Source organism: Ammospiza nelsoni, chromosome 2 (genome assembly GCF_027579445.1).
Source record: "Ammospiza nelsoni isolate bAmmNel1 chromosome 2, bAmmNel1.pri, whole genome shotgun sequence".
NCBI lineage: Eukaryota > Metazoa > Chordata > Aves > Passeriformes > Passerellidae > Ammospiza > Ammospiza nelsoni.
Window position 1 is genome coordinate 30,502,287 of NC_080634.1, and position 16,485 is coordinate 30,518,771.

Below are 16,485 nucleotides of genomic sequence, written 5' to 3' on the forward strand. Positions count from 1 at the left end.
ATTAGCCATGAAAGACTGTCTTATTTCCAGCTGTGTTTTTTTCTGATCAAAGGTTAAGAAAAATTAACTACCATTGTAGCACATATAGTTCAGTTTTTTCAAACCACAGTAAGTCTTCCAGCTTTCTATGCTTATCACTACAGATTGTATTTCTAATTCTAAACCTTTTTCTTACTTTAATCAAAAATTTAAATCCTAATTTTAAAGATTTAAAATTGCCTTCAATTTGTACAAAGAAGACAAACATGAAAGTCTTGTTTAATAGCTTTTCATCTCTTGAGCTCCAAATTTCAAGCTCTGTATTTGTTGAAGTCTGAAGACCCCATCCTATCAGTCACTCAATGCATGTCAGACATCTCCCTCTCTCTCCTGACCTGCACCCAGAGGTCTTGCCAGAAACTCTGAAGATAAAATAGCTTTTTTAACACAGTGAAGAAAGAGAGGAAGTAAAGCTGAAAAAATCACTAATTTTCTTCCTATCTAATTTGCATCACCAAATGCCTTCCTAAAGTAGGAAGGCAGATACATTTGTATTTTTATACCTGTAATGTACAGTTTTCTTTCCGCTTCAGGAACTCCACAAACCTGGCCACGACTCCTTGTGTGCTTATGACTTCATCTATTGGAGGATTTGGTTCTGTTTAAAATAAGAAGTTACGTTAGATACACTCATTTCTTTGTAAGGAAATTCTCAAATTACTGCATCAAAACAATATCCAGGGTCATACTGATTGCTCTTTTCTTGGAGTCTGTTCTTTTTCTGCAATATTTCACTAAAAGGCAATGGATTCCTATCTGTCAACATAAAAAAATTCCAGAGTTTTGAGGTACTAAGATAAGATGATTCAGAGCACTGATGCACTCAGTGGTTTAGGCAGGCTGATTTCAGAGCAGCAGTTCAGTGCAGTCACTCTGGCATGCACACATGCAAAGGACCTTTGGTATATCAGTATGTTTGGGCCACAGAGACACTGCCTAAAACATCTGAACTTACATCCAAGAGGAGATCTCACATCTGCTCTCACATCTGCAACACTCAGTACACATTTCAAGAGAAGAAGTGACTATTACATACATCAAGCTGACATTGTGTTAAGCAGAGCTTTGACCCTGAAATTTCAGTGTGAAACTCAATTTTTATTGCTGTCAAAGTAAAACCACGTGCTAGGGAGGCTTCCACATTTTTCTCTAAGTCATTTCGGCCCTTACCTTTAGAAAGCAGCTTTCGGAACTTCTGGGTGGCTGAGAGCTGCTGCTCTGGACTATTGGAGAAAATCATCTCAATCATATCAGCAGTGATGACTGCACTCTAGGATTTACATGGGGAAATAGAATGAGGGTGAGTGAGAGCAAAAGGGGAAAAAATCTGGAATTAGCAACATACAGGTTACATTTGCTATACCAGTACAAAGCTTATTTCTTGCTGAATAAAAACTTAGGTAAAACCATTATGGACAACATAGGAATCACAATATATGAACATCTACATAAGGCAGCATCATTCTCAAATGCAATTTTGCTTTACTGAAAGCCAAAATTCAAATTTTCCACAAGATATGGCAAGAAAATTACTCTTCAGAATTTTTAATTCATACTCTCTCCCTTCCTCTAAATTAAATGTAAAATTGTCAGCTTTAACAAAAAGTAATTATGTTAGCATTTAGATTTCTCTAACATGTACATTTTGACTTACTCTCTTACACCAAAATGTATAGGACCTCTCATTTCTAGAAGAGTCAACAAACTCTAATGCTTGTTATCAACATCAAGTAGAGGTATTAAATTTTCCATAATACTGAAGGTTTCCAATAATATGAATAAATTAAATCAGTAACTTTTCTTATGCTAGGTAAAATCTGACACTCTGTTCACCACACATGTACCCATGTGAAGAAGCATATGAAAAGTCAGATTTTTTTTCTTCCACTTCTAATCTAATCTTCAGATCCATCTGAACCCAACCCTTAGACAGACAGGGAGACAGATGACAGTGCTGAAAATACTTAAGCGTTGTCTGTAACAGCCAACAGCTCCAACTGTTAAGAGCCTGAAATTAATAGCATTTAACATAGCAAACTGTATAATGACACTATCTATCAATTAGGCAAAACCCTTTCCTTACTTTTTACTCTCTATTTGTTTAATATAAGCTTCCACACAAATGATTAATGGTATTTAAGACTTGCCCAATATTTGAATACTATATTGAAGAGTAAAACCATATATTCTATTATTGATCTACCACACTGTTTATAAGCATTTCTCTGTTTCCCAGTAATTTTCAAGGCTCATATAACTATCTATAGCTCAGCCTGATTTCTATGGAAACATCACTCGCATACTCTGAACACAGACACTGTGAAGATCAGCAACACTTTTAAGTGAGAACTGCACTTTCCTTAAACTTTTCTGCTGTAGAACTGAAACCTTTACCATTTTTCTTTCCAGAGAGAAAGTTAAAAAGTCTAATTTCCACAAGAAGTATTCTTCTGTAGTTTTAAATTCTAGCACAGAAAGGGGTTCAAGGCCTCATGCCGACAGTTAAGCTAGGTCTAGCAGTGTTTCCAACACTTAGGTTAAAAATTGTGCCACTTGGAAGTCTGCTAATAAAGCTTTCCACCAAGCCCTTTTTAACTTTGTAAATTGCAATAACACACTGCCTGATTTGTATATTTATGCTTCAAGCAGTATGAATTTCAGATTTTAAAAACTCTGGGCAACATTTGATACAATCACCCATAATGGTGAGCACTAAATCCAGGAAGTGATCAGCTTGCCAGGACAATGACATTTTATTTTATTTTCTTGAGCACATATCCTCTGAAAAACCACTTGCTATACATTCCTGGCATTTTTCTCTCAAGTAATCTGTTTCAGGGTGGTTCACTGACATTGGTGTTTCAGAGTTGTCCATCTCTGAATGCATTCTTCACATCATTGTGGAATTTCATTTCCATCACATCATAGTACAATAGACTTGCCCTGCTTCAACCAACACTATTCACTTCCCATCACTTACAGAAGTCATCTCCATGTTGTTCATCTGAGCCTCATGGAAGCCCCCATCTGACATCACTTCCTCCTCCGTTTCTTCCTCAGCCGTCGCAACATTTCGGCGTTTAAACAACTAAAGAAAATATTTAACATATATATAAAATATTTAACATATATATGTATATTCAATATATATTACACAGCCAATATATACACAGCATGTTGCATTAGGCTGCTATAAAAACTACACATGCTATGACCTGAGAGAAGACAGTACACTGGCTACAGGACTTCAACTGACAGCACACAGAGAAAGCTTAGCCATGAAGTAAATGAAAACAGCAATGTGCTAAAACATTGGTTCCTAACAGTTCTGGAAAACTGTTCCATTATATCCTTTTCTCTTCTTCACCATCTGCCTCCATCTACAAGTGGTTTAGCTTGCACACCATTCCCTTCTTGCAGAGGATGCTGGGGTTCAGAGACCTGATAAATTCCTGTGCATTACACATCCTCACAGAACACCTGCAGGGGCTCTGACAGTCGAGTTACAGTGGCAAAGAGGGCTCTGGAGGATGATCTTACAGAGGTTATTATACTGGGATGAGCAAAATTTGCTTGCTATGACTTAGAGAAGGTACCCAGTTTAAGATGTCCTGAGAAGAGCTGGAGAGGCTACACCTACTGGTCAGACAGTTTTGTCTGACCCTCAAGCTGCTCTGGCCAATGTTACCCCTGAGTGAATGAGGAGCACTCACTCTATGCCTTGTAGAGCCTGCAGAAGAGGCAGTGAAGTGTGCAAGTGATTCTGATTTCAGACTGTCTGCGTATGAATTTGGAGGGCAGAACAACTAAGAAGGGGTTTGGGAGAAGCAGAGTCAGAGCTACTGCAAGACAGGACTGTTTAAGGAGTGGTCACAGACTGCTGTGTTACCTGCTCCTCTCTCTTTTGCTTCCGTAGCTGCAGACCCTCTTCCTCCCGCCTGCGACGCATCTCGTCGGGGTTTAGAGATTTGTTCTTGTAGCTCTTCAGCCGGAAATTCTCTTTTCCTGAGGTCGTCATGATTCCTTCACAATGCAATTTAAAAAAGAAGACAATTACCCTTCAATAATGCATCATTTTATATTGTGTCCACTCCTTAAACTCTGTAGCCGTGAACTTCCAGCCAGTGCCCCCCTGTATTCCATCACCTAACTTCTAATAAAATTTAGAAGATAGAAAGTAAAATTTCACAGAATTGTCATTTTGGTCTGTCAGTTCTTTACAGCAGTCCAACAAACTTTTATTTTATCATTTTGAGGCACTCACTGGAGAGTAAGTAAAATATTTTACTAAGAACAGAAGTCTATAAGCCAGAGTATATAGTCTGGGTGAAAAAGAAAACTACACTAAAAAATTTTAACGTTTCCCCACACAGAGAATTAGCCAAATTACATACTCCTGTTTTTACTCAAAAGTGAAGGTGTCTTAGCTGCTTTTTATCTTCATTTATTTTGCATGTCAGTACAGGGGCTTTTTTTTTTTTGCACTTCATATCCAACATTTTAAGCTAATTCAACACAACCCTGTTGAAGAAACTTGAAGAAACCCTGCGCTCTTCCTATCCTGACAAGGCCTACAAGGAAATTGAAACAAAAAGAAAAAATTTAGGTGAAGATGGTTTAACCATTGAAAATGCTCAGTCCTGCAAAGAAAGCAGTGCTATTGTTCCCCTCCTCCCCACCCCCAGTCCCTAATCCTGCCACTGTTTATGCAGAGGGACCTTTTTTCAGTCTGTGATTTCCATCTGTCTTATGTAACTCAGTGGGTCAGCATTCATAGCTGCCCATGATGATTTGCACATGTACAACACCACACTTTGGAGTCACTTAGCATAAAGCAGTGATGGAGAACTGCGTGGAAAGAACTCATTCCGGTGTGGATCAGGTCTCTACTCTTAGTGCTCCATTCTGCTGCTACTTCTCTCCTTACATCATCCCTTTAAAACCAAGAGTTTGGGAATCAAATTCTCAACACGTCAGTGTTTCCATGCATCTTCACAGAGATGCAGTCTCCAACTTATTGTAAATCCTGTAATACAGAATTTGGAAAGCTGCACTTTATTAAAAGTTACTCTACAGGACTTTTAAAGGTCTCTTTCAAATGCTCTAATGTGTGCTATTAAATAAGCTACTCACTTCAAATTCCATAAGCACAGAATCACCAGATGATAAATGATCTCCTGTGCATTTTCTACTTTAAAATTAAGCAACATGAGTCTGTACAGATTCTAAACAGCTTAGGTTTCCTCTTTAAAATACATCAAATGTATATTGAGTCTAACAACTTTTTTTCAGTTAGCACAAAGAGTTGTAAGATAATAATAATAATAATAATAATAATAATAATAATAATAATAATAATAATAATAATAATAATAATAATAATAAAAGATACTCAAATATGCTTCTTGCTTGAGCCTCTTTTTAAGTTGCTACTACCTGACAACCATTTATAAGAATTCTGATGATCAGAACTGACTTTCACAGAAAACATTTCGGACATCACTTCAAGTGTTACTATATTCTGACAACTTTTTTAAAATTTTAAAAGATTTTTTTAAATGTTCAGGGACACAGAACTACTACATTGATTGTCAGTCAATCACAGGTTGCACCAAATGCAACATTAGCAACCTGAGCATATAGGTAAGCAATTCAGCAGCCTAATTTTGCTGAAAAGGCTCTCCTGAAACAGCCTTTTTTTTTTAATAAAGGTGCGACAAAAAGATAAATCCCACAGCACCAGAAGTTCCCTACATCTTTCTTAACAGCTTTGAGACCCCTTTCTTCCTGTGTTTACATGTCTGAGCTTCAAGTGTTCGTGATTCCTACAGTATGCTTAGCAATTATATGTTCTTCACATTTTTAGTTTAAGTGACTACTACCTGTATATTAAACACACATACTATTTGAATAAGCCTGGAATTTTAACTGTAAAAAGAAGTTCAGTCAACAAACACTCAAAATTTCTTTCCTAAAATATTTTGAATAAAGTATTTTATCTATTTTAGAATAAGCAGGTTGAACTCAAACACCAAGTGGACAACCATGAGCTAGAAGGACATTTCTAACATGAAAATGGCTTTGCAGACACTCTGGTCATTCAGCCCCTGACCATGAATAAACACAGGCATACACTACAGCCCAGGTAACATCTTGGGCCTTCCACAGTGCTGTTAAAAATTCTCCATTTTTGTCTGAAGTCTGTCTTCTCCCACTCATAAGACTGTATTTGCCTTTAATTGGGATTGCAGGACTTTGGTAACTCCTTTGATAAACTCCTGTGGTCATTTCACACCTTCACGTTCAATACCTAAAAGTTCTTAATTTAATTGAATTCTTGACAGAGAACATCTTCAACCCTTGATACTGAATTTCATCTAATTTCTATTATGCAGCTTCCATATAATGTTCCAATGCTTCTAAACATCAATGACACAAGCAACTTCATCATAAGTAATTTTCTTTAAGTGTATTCTTCCTCACTGTACTTATTAACATAGTTGCCCCCTTCATCCCCCGTTCGCACACTGATTTTCTTTCAGTTAATTTTGCTTCTGTCTTTAAGGTAATAATTTCCATTTTCCTCTCAGAGTTCTCTTAGCCCCTCCTGTTGTACCCTAAACCATTGTTTCACTTATTGAAAATACAGGTACAGGATTTGAATTCTTTCTCTGACTTTAGTGCAAGCCCTCTACTCAACAGCTTCACAGGTATTATCTTTCTTACACCCTCTACAAGCTGCAGCTGCAGGTTTTGACTATGCTTATTTCTGACTTTCGAGACAGCTCACTTGGCTGACTAACCCCTTCCTCTATTTAATGAGTAAACTGCACACTTAAAATCCTTTCAAAATAGTACATTGTTTTTTATCTGGGAGTACAAACACCTACCACCAAATGACTAGGAAGAGAGTTTCTTTCATTAAAGGTGAAAAGATTAAACTCTCTTCATCACTGAGAAGTTACCAATCCAACTAGAGATGGGTTCAATACCTTATTTTATGCTAGGCCACCACTGTTAGTAAATAAAATCCCAGCACAAAGCCACACACCTATTTTATACACCTGTCTGTCTGATCTCTATAACTGTTAAAGCCATAGTTATTTTCTAGAAGTAATTCTTACTTCCTGAAGGTATCTGAAAATCAATTCTTTCTTTACCATTCTTTTATTGTTTCCTGACTACTGGTGAAAAATTCAACGAGTGCATCAAGGATTCCACCCAGCCCACACATACTGACAGCATCTTTGGACCTATTCAAATGTGTGAGCACACAATGGCTTTTTAGGACTAAAAATGTAACAAGCTGTTACAGTCATCCAAGGACGGTTTGCTATAAATCTCCTCCTCCATTTTTGAGGATGTACCTTTTTCCCCAGACTAAACCACAGAAGCAAAACAACTTCAAATTGTCTCTCTGGTTTTCAGCAGCTTTGGTGTGACTTAGCTGAGAATCTTTCAGTGGTTACTTCAAGTTCACCCTTGCAGCAAACAGCAAACCCTGGATCTTCTCTGCATTGTCAAAATTAATGCTACTTCTGGAGGAAATCTGTGGTGGTTGTCATGGAAATGTTCTACCCATCTTTTCTCTCCTAAAGATAGCACAGCATTGTCCACATTTTTGATACTCCTGGCTACAGCTAAAAACCTCTGGAGACCTGGTAAGGAATTTTCATGGTGTATTTCTTGGGCTTTTGTGCAACATCACTCAAACCCCATATGATACTTTCTCCTTCTCAATTTGTCTGCATAAACACAAATTTCAGCAAAATTAAACCCACTATACATGGATGACTGCATTTCCCTAGGGCAAACATGATCCCAAATCTTTTGCTGATTAAGACAAGAACCGTACCAAATGTGGATGTATTCTAAGCACACGTTTTTAGGGGAATAAGAAGTTCTGCATTTCTCCTTGCTCATCAAGCCAAAGAAACTCTGAAGCACTGGAAAATACAGAGTCACTTACTGCCATGACCTACCTTGTCCCAAGCAATCATCCAGAAAGGAATAAAAATGAACTCCCTGCCTTCTTAAATCAGCTATCACTGCCACTAGACTTAAGGGCTTTGCCAGAAGGAATACCTTGTGACTAATACTCTTGGATATTTCACACGTCAGACGTACCCAGATGTAAAAATAAAGCCCTTAAAAATCAAGAGCTGTATAATTTTATATATATAAATATAAATGCAATTTTTTACACATGTAGTAGCATATATGTACCAGATATACATAATGAAAAAAAGATTACCAAATACACTCCTGATATTAAAGACTATTAGAGACAGACTTTCCTTCTTTGGAAAAAGGGGCAAGAATATGAAAAAAAATGTGTTTCAGAAGAGTAGATCTATACATGACATTCTACCTCACAATGGGAATAGGTCAGAAGGGGAAGACTTCAAAGTTAAGGCAGAATATGAGTTTGAAGAGAAACAGTGTGATAAAAAATTATCAAAATACCCATGATTTGCCATATTATGAGAGTACATTTCCTAACTAAGGTGGCTGTCAGAAGGAAAGGAGTCACTGGAGGCAGATGTGGGAGCTCTGTTGTGCTGTCACACTGCTGCCTCTCCTCTAGATTGCTGCCAGAGAGACACAGAAAAGACACAAGAGGCACCATCAGCCCTGAAAGGACAACTCCTGTTAGAAACAGCACTGTCAAGCAGCGAGAGAAGCTGGAATTATTCAAGGGAAGAAATGCACAAAAGCTTTACTTCCAAGGAGATTTTAGTTTACTGGCTCTGCCATGGGATTCTACATGTCCTAGAGAAGAAGCTTCCTCACAATCACACTTCTTGACATCAAGCCAAATACCTACAGCACAGCCTGGACAGATGTTTGAGCAATTCACTGAGCTCTGATTACAGGATACATCACCTTCTGACACTCTTCCATGTGAGACTAGAAAACCTATCCAATTTTAAAAGCCAACCTGAAAGCAGCACAATACAGGGCATAGAATGATAAAAGTATCACCTGGGACTAATGTTATTTCCCTGGAAAAAATTCTAGAGCAAAATCCTACATTTGGCATCATCCTACAGAGATGAAAAAACACATCCACCAAGTCTCTATACTGTTGACAGTATTATCTGAGAGAAAAAGAAAAATAAAGGAAATCAACAGATTGACTTCTCTCTTCACTGCTGTCTCCTGTTTTTCAAAAGCCAGCTCAGCCAGATAAACACTTGGATGAGGTTGTACCAACTTCTAATGCAAAGCTGTTTGACAAACCGTGCTGGCTTACAGAGGCCTGTGGGAATGCCCACCAGCAGAAGCACCCATACCATCTGAGGGACAGGGGTTTTACTTTCTCTCTGTCCTCAGACTCTTGTAAAGCTCAGGACATCTACAAGAAAGGATATTTAATCATCTCAACTACAAAAACCTATTGTTCAAGCAAAGCACAGCCAATTTCCAAGACTTCTGCTTACCTTTCTCTAGCTGTAAAAGAGGACTGGGAAACACCTCTCACAGTCACTATAAAATCAGCAGTTACAGTATTTGTAAAGACCTGTAAAGTAAGTTTTGCTCCAGCCCTAGCAAGGAAACAAAACAATCCTGTGAATTCCATTTTCTGTGGTTTATAAAAGCTGCAACAGCCCAACAGCAGGGATCCACAGTCCTTGGGCAACCAGCACACAAGAACAATGGAGAAGAAAAGGAATCACCACCCTCTGCTATCCAAAAAGCCAGAAGATTAAAGGAGCTTCAAATGCAACATAAGAATGGTAGCCAGACATGAATAGAATGTATAGCCTTGAAATGTTCAGACTTTAAGAGACTTTCTGTTAAAAAATGGAATTAAGAACTGGATTTCTTCATGGAACTGCTGCCCATTTCCATATCTTTCAAATCTGCTTTATTTTGCAGGCTTCCTAGTCCTCTTAGGGTTTTTCCCTGCCCAGTGGTAAGCCTTAATTCACAATTGTTTCTGCTCTAGCACTTTTATAACCCTGTGAAATAGCAAAACAAGTACTAACCCACCTAATCTATGACTAAGTTGCAATGTTCTAGCTCTAGACCACTTGGCAAGCTGGATTGGTTCTTGCTTAAAAATAAGAATATCCCTAAAATACAAGACCTAAAAGACAAACAACATTGCACAACATGAAATGTGATATTACAGAAAAATTACAAACATTAATGTTGCTCAAAGGCAAAAAAAAAGGGGGAGAATACGTTGTGTGCTATCTGAACAATGTTGAGACACCTCTGTCAAATGTGCAGGGATGTGACATTTCACACCTCACCCTGACTTTCCTATCCACAAACAAAAAAAAGGGCTGAAAAGTTGGCTAAAGTAAAGAAAAACAACTACCACATCAAAGGTATCTCTGCAAAATTACTGATCTTGAAGGGTACATTGATTATATCTCCAGGTAACTCAGAAAGATCTTCTGTCCTTACAAAAAAAAGTACATACTTTTTAAGACGTACTTAAAACCAGGCCAACATCAGCTTGCCAGCTCCTGATCTTCTTTACACTAAAAAAAAAAACCTCATAGGAAAAAAAAAAAATCAAGGAAATATATTTCTGGTTGCATAAAGAAACCAATCACTAACAGAAACAGAAGAATTACCTAGAATTGGTAATCTAGGCACATCTGAGAAACTGATCTGGCACATCAGCCTGTATTACTAGTTAAACCCACTGACAGCCACAGAGTTAGACACTTAATTTTTAAAAGTTTGAGGATTATGTGCTTTTTTTTCCTCTCTTTTTTGAAGAAACATTGCTGAACAGATTAAGAAGTAATGCATTTACAAGGTTTATTGGAAAACAGTTTTAGAAGGCAACATGCACAATAAAAGATTATATAGTGTGTATCTAGCACTTCACCATACATTTACTACCATGAAGATATTTACAAGATGTTTTGAGCTCTATTTTTAAAAGGTCCATTTTGACTTAACAAGGCAGCAGATAGTTTTCAAAGTTCCAGAAAGCTTTTAACTTGAGTGAGAAGGTAAAAAACCTGACTGTCAAAGCCAGGTCAATTTAAAACTAAAACATCTTCAAATTTGTTAACTGAGACTTTCTGACTTGAGTTGAAAACACAAAATTCCTTTATTGTGTTCAAAGACACAACAGTGCAATAAATCTGTTTAATTAAAAAAACCCTCACCTTCATTTCTATAACCCCACAGTCCATAATCAACCTGAAACCAAAAGGTCCCACAAGTCGTAACACAAAGAAGCAAGTGATGAGGAATTAAACTATTCAGCCACACAGGATTATACTGACACTAAAAAAAAAATAACCTCACGTAAATGTGCCCATCCATATGAAACTACAGAAGTGATTATTCCTGTATGCCAAGTGAAAATGTAATCTGTTTTTCCTCTGAAGAAGAGATCCATTTGTATTTTGATCAAGATTACAGCACATGCTCCCTGCACTCACAGGATGGGCTGGCCAAATATGTATTTTCTGTAAGGTCATATCTAAAAGAGGGACTGCTTGAAAAAACACATTTGACAGTCATCTGTCAGAAAAAAAAGATCACCCTCACATTTCCAAAATCCTAACTTGACCTAAACAATACTTATGAGTGAACAAGAGTGCACCTTTCAGAATTTCACACAATGAGAAGAAGTCTCAGGCAGTTTAAAACAAATTAGGTTAAAAATAAACTAAATAATTAAGTTGACTTTGTTGTTTCAAGCAGCTTTTGTTTAGGGCTGGAAATATCAGAAGGCACTGAAAGCAAAGCTACCTCATGCTTCCCATGACAAATCTGCCTGCCACAATTGTATCATCTGCTGTGACTCAGCACTATGGAAGACATGTGTGCAAACCAACAAAATAACAGTAAATCAAAATTCTACTGATTTCATCCTAGCTTTGGACATCAGCAATGAAGGAGTCACACAGCACTGAGGTATCAGCCACATCAGCCAAAACCCACAGGACTTCAAACTCAGTTACACTCATTCTGCCTCCCTCATCCCGTTTACACCCAATATCCCTCCTACCAAAGCTCCTGAAGCCAACTAAGAGCACATTCACAGAGACACCTCTTCTCTTCTCTGATAACTTATCAGCACCAAAAAAAAGGGTAGAATGAGAACACTAGGCAGCTGGAAAAAGGATCATGTGGAAGCTCTACAAAGAATCCCTGTGTCTTTTAAAAGGCAATCTCACCCTACTTCAGACAAAAACCACAACAACCTGATGTTAATCACAACATTACTATTGGACTTTACTTATAGATACCTACAGTTTGTGATCCACTAATAGGTGGCTTGTTTGCTCATTTTCCTAATTCAACAGGTGAATTTGCTTTCAAGTGTTACCTTAGCACTAAATTTGATAGGCTTACAAAGCCTTGTTTCAATATATGTTTAGGATGTTTAGCCACAAGGTATTTATTTTATGGTTTTAGAAGCAGCACATTGCTTACATATAATCTCAACTTTATATAAAATAAAATAAAGATCTGTGTGTGTCAAACCAGTTGGTATCTCACAGAACATATGAATCCTCCTGCTGAGCTTGACAAGCATCTGAACTACCAACAAAAACAGAAAAACAGAGAAAACAAATCCTGTGGATCACAAGGAAGCTGCTGGCAGCAGGTGACTGACTAAATCTTGTCTCATGTCACCCTCTGAAAGCCCAGAGTCCATAATGCTCTACACACATCCAGGAACAGTCGCATTTCTTTCAGTTCCAATGAGCTTTAGCGTCTGTCTCCTCATGACACTAAGCAATAATTATGTTCCAATAAAGTGTTCACGTTATTCAAACCAGATTTCTTCTGTCACTGAACTCCATTTATTCCTGTCTAACATGAAGAGACCAGCAGAAGTGACCCTGTGATGTGCAGTCTACCACAACTTTCTAACATTTTTTCACACCTTCCTGCTACTAACATCCTTTATAAATCAGTTCTGGTGAAGGGAAATTTACTGTCACCTGTCTTAGACCACATCTACTTTTTATCCTAAAATGAATTATAAAGGCTGCACAATGTTTAATGCAATTTAAGACATTCAGGAGGTGGCATAATATCATTTCCAGTCCTGCTGGTCTACAGATTTCATATTCAATGGAGGTTTTTAGACTGTTTAGCTTAAAATTACCTCTTCTCCTTTTCCAGAGTCCCTTTACCTTGTCCACAATAATTTAAAGGTACTGATATTTCTACAGGCCTTGCATTCCACTGCTGGCTTGAAAACCCCACCTTTATTCCTGGAAATAACATCGAGCAGTTTAATCCACTTACTTGCTTAACAGACTTTAAAAACTGTAACAGACAAGGGTTTTTTTTTTTCTTCAGAGCAGAAAAAAAAGTGACTTGCTATCATAATGCTGCCTCTATTCTCTGTACTTTACATCAGCATTCTTTATTAGTATTATTATATTATTTAAACAAGTACATCCATTATGCTTTCACCCCTTAGTATGAAGCTGAATAATTTTTCTATCAGTTCAGCTTCCACTTGTTCTCTGAAAAAGAGGTGGTCTGGTCTTTCTAACTTGTTTGTCCATTACATCATTCCAGAACCTCCAGTGCAGATATTTCAGCCACTCAGAATATTTCATCAAGTGTGTAATTCCTTTAATGCCTTTTATTTTTCTTGACTTGCTCAGAACCTACCAGGCTCACTCAGTATCCCTTTGGCCTTCAGAAGTATTTAAACAAATGCAATAAATTAAGCTATTTGCTGCTTGCTGCTCTTTTATTTCTGTTATGTTGCAAATTAACATTAAAGCCCCTAGCCCTAAATCACATAACTCAGGTATTTTTATGCACTATATGCTATTTTGGAAAAACCTGATTTCAGTTTTTCAGGGAGGCTCCGGTTTACATCCATCAACCTCTTGCCATAAAAGTTACATTTTGCAACTTAAGAACACTTTTAGTTGCCTTTAAAGGTACACTTTTGTGCTCTCAAAGATAGAAATTAAGCCCCCCCAAGAACTTGTGAAATACTTCAAAGAAGTATTAAAGCAAGCCTGCAGAAACAGGACCATAAAATAAAATGTACCATTCTATTAATGTTAGCTTATTCAACAGAAGGGGAGAAAATAAAAATAAAAAAAAATAGTAAAGAGCACTGTACAGAAACACCGAAGCTGAAATAAGACTATCAAATAACCTGCTTAAATAAACATTTACACTTAGAAGTTTCTATAAAGAACCTTTCAGAAACTGCCACAACTGACTGTAGGACTTTTTAGTTCTCGTGGTGACTTGGGCCAGGGCTGCTGCTGCCTTTCCCTTTCCAAATGGACTAAAGTGGGACTTCTCCAGGAGCCAGCACTCAGCTGGATACACAGGACCACATGAGCACACCAGCTCTGAAGTCATCAACACAGAGAACACATCATCAGAAAAAATCAGCACATGGCACACTGACAGCAAGAGGTGAACACCCTGGTCCAGTGTCAGAGTCAGAGATGGGGTGTAACAAAGACTCTGCTTTAAAGCTGGGGGTCAGTGGGGGATGCCAAGGCCCCAGACAGTCACATCTCTCAGGAGCGAAGCAGCACTGAATCTGTGTGAAAGACTGTGACAGGAAAATCCATGATGAGAAAAATCTCCACCTCGTGTGTCATCTTAAGTTACCGTGCCTCAAGCTACGATTCCTCTCCCCTGTGCCCATGGGTATGTCTAAAGGGTAATTAAAAGGTGCAACCACAGCTCAAGTAGAAACTTCAAAACTCGTTTTGAATGAGTTAGTTGACATGTCAATGCAGGTGGTAACACTGAAAGGAGAACACAATGAAGTTACAATAAAAACAAGGCCAAATACACAAAAGATCACCTTGATACAACCTATTAATTTACACAGTGCTTCATTAACAGCTGGAGGGAATTCTACTTTAACTACTAACTGCCAGAGGTATATACAAAATAGCATTAAAATAAAGAGCTTCTGAGGATAAAGTTGCAATCTCATTTCCTGAGAGCTCATTGACATATCCCAACTTTGTTAAGTCTTTCATTAACATCAAGCAGTCAGAGCAGAAAATACGCCAGCAAACCAAAAAATCCAGAGGAACAGCAGCTTGAATAAAGGATAAAGGGACCATTAAACACCACCATTCAGCACCATTTGGGAATTCTGCAGAAACAGCAGCCCGGTATTTTCACAGTTCATGACGTATCTTTCCAGCCCGCATTTTCATTTTCATGAAACGCCCTCAAGAGGCAAAGCTTAAAATCACTGTTACAGGGACCGCGCTACGGGCAACACAGATTCAGAGACTATGAATGGGACAAGTTTCTGTGGCACACAAAGTCTCTGGAACAGGACAACTGGAAACGGCCACCCAGCACTAACCTTCCATCGTACACAGGCAGCCAAAGAAATAACATTTTAGGTGAGATAATGCGAGGCTACGGGGTGATATTTGTAGGGAGATGGCAGAGCTTTTTTAAATCAACTAACACCACAAGTGAAAAAAAAAAAAAAAAGCTTGGAAGATGCAGGAGGAAGTTTCCCTTCCCCTCCACAGAATCAATCAGGTTGGAAAAGACCTCTCAGGTCACCGAGCCCAACTGTGACCCAACACCACCGTGCCAAACAGACCACGGCACTGAGTGCCACATCCAGTCCTTCCTCAAACACCTCCAGGGACGGTGACTCCACCGTCTCCTTGGGCAGCCCATCCCAACGCTTAACCACGCTTCTCCTGAAGAGATTCCTCCTGGTGTCCAAGCTAAACCTCCCTGGCTCAGGTTAGGGAGATGTCCTCTCGTCCAGCTGCTGCCCTGCCTCCGCTCGCAGCCCGTCCCGCGGTGGGAGCAGCGGCACCGGGGCCATCCGGTCCCCGCGGCACGGAGTTGTTGCCCGACTCCGCGCAGCCAACCGCGGTCACTTCCGAAGCCGGCGCTTTGGAAGCCGAAGAGAGTCCCTGCAGGCACGAGCAGCCTGTCCCCGGGCACAGCAGCACCGGCCCGCCTCTCCCCGGGTCCCCGCCAGCCGCGGGTCCCGCTCCCGCTCCCGGCCCACGCGCGCGCCGCTCCCGCCGCGCCGGCCCCGGCCCCGCCCCGCGCGCGGCCCCCGCGCGCCTGTTGCACGCGCGCGCGCGCACGGGCCGGGGGTTCGCGAGGGGGCTCCCGCCGCGCGCGGCACCCCCGGCCCGGGCCTCCCCTCCCCCCCGCCACAACCCGAGCCGCCGGCGGCCGATCCCCGCCCGGTCCCTCCTCCCGCGGGGACGCGGCCCCGAGCACCGCCCGGCTGCAGTCACGCTCGCTCCGCCGGGGCCGAGGTAACGAGGCTCCCCCCCACCCCCGTACCTGCTGCCGGCCCGGCGCGGCACCGCGCTGTCTCCTCTCGGGCCCGAGGCGCGCGAGCGCCGCTCCCTCCCTGCCTCCCTCCTTCCCTCCCTGCCTGCCCGGCGCTGGCTGGCAGCGGCACTGCGCACGCGCGGGGGGCGCCGCGGCGCCCTCTGGGAGGAAGAGCCCTTCCGGCGAGGC

General features: G+C 40.1%; 1 protein-coding gene across 1 annotated transcript in view; it reads right to left on the reverse strand.

Moving 5' to 3' along the window:
• KPNA1 (karyopherin subunit alpha 1) overlaps nucleotides 1-16,485 on the reverse strand; it is a 57,568-nt gene extending 41,083 nt beyond the window's left edge. The window contains exons 1-5 of the mRNA XM_059492555.1: nucleotides 16,306-16,485; nucleotides 3,929-4,062; nucleotides 3,020-3,127; nucleotides 1,210-1,309; nucleotides 543-637 (exon numbers count right to left, since the gene is read on the reverse strand). Of these exons, the coding sequence (XP_059348538.1) occupies nucleotides 543-637; nucleotides 1,210-1,309; nucleotides 3,020-3,127; nucleotides 3,929-4,057 (432 nt within the window). The 5' untranslated portion in view covers nucleotides 4,058-4,062; nucleotides 16,306-16,485. The remainder of the gene's footprint in view (nucleotides 1-542; nucleotides 638-1,209; nucleotides 1,310-3,019; nucleotides 3,128-3,928; nucleotides 4,063-16,305) is intronic.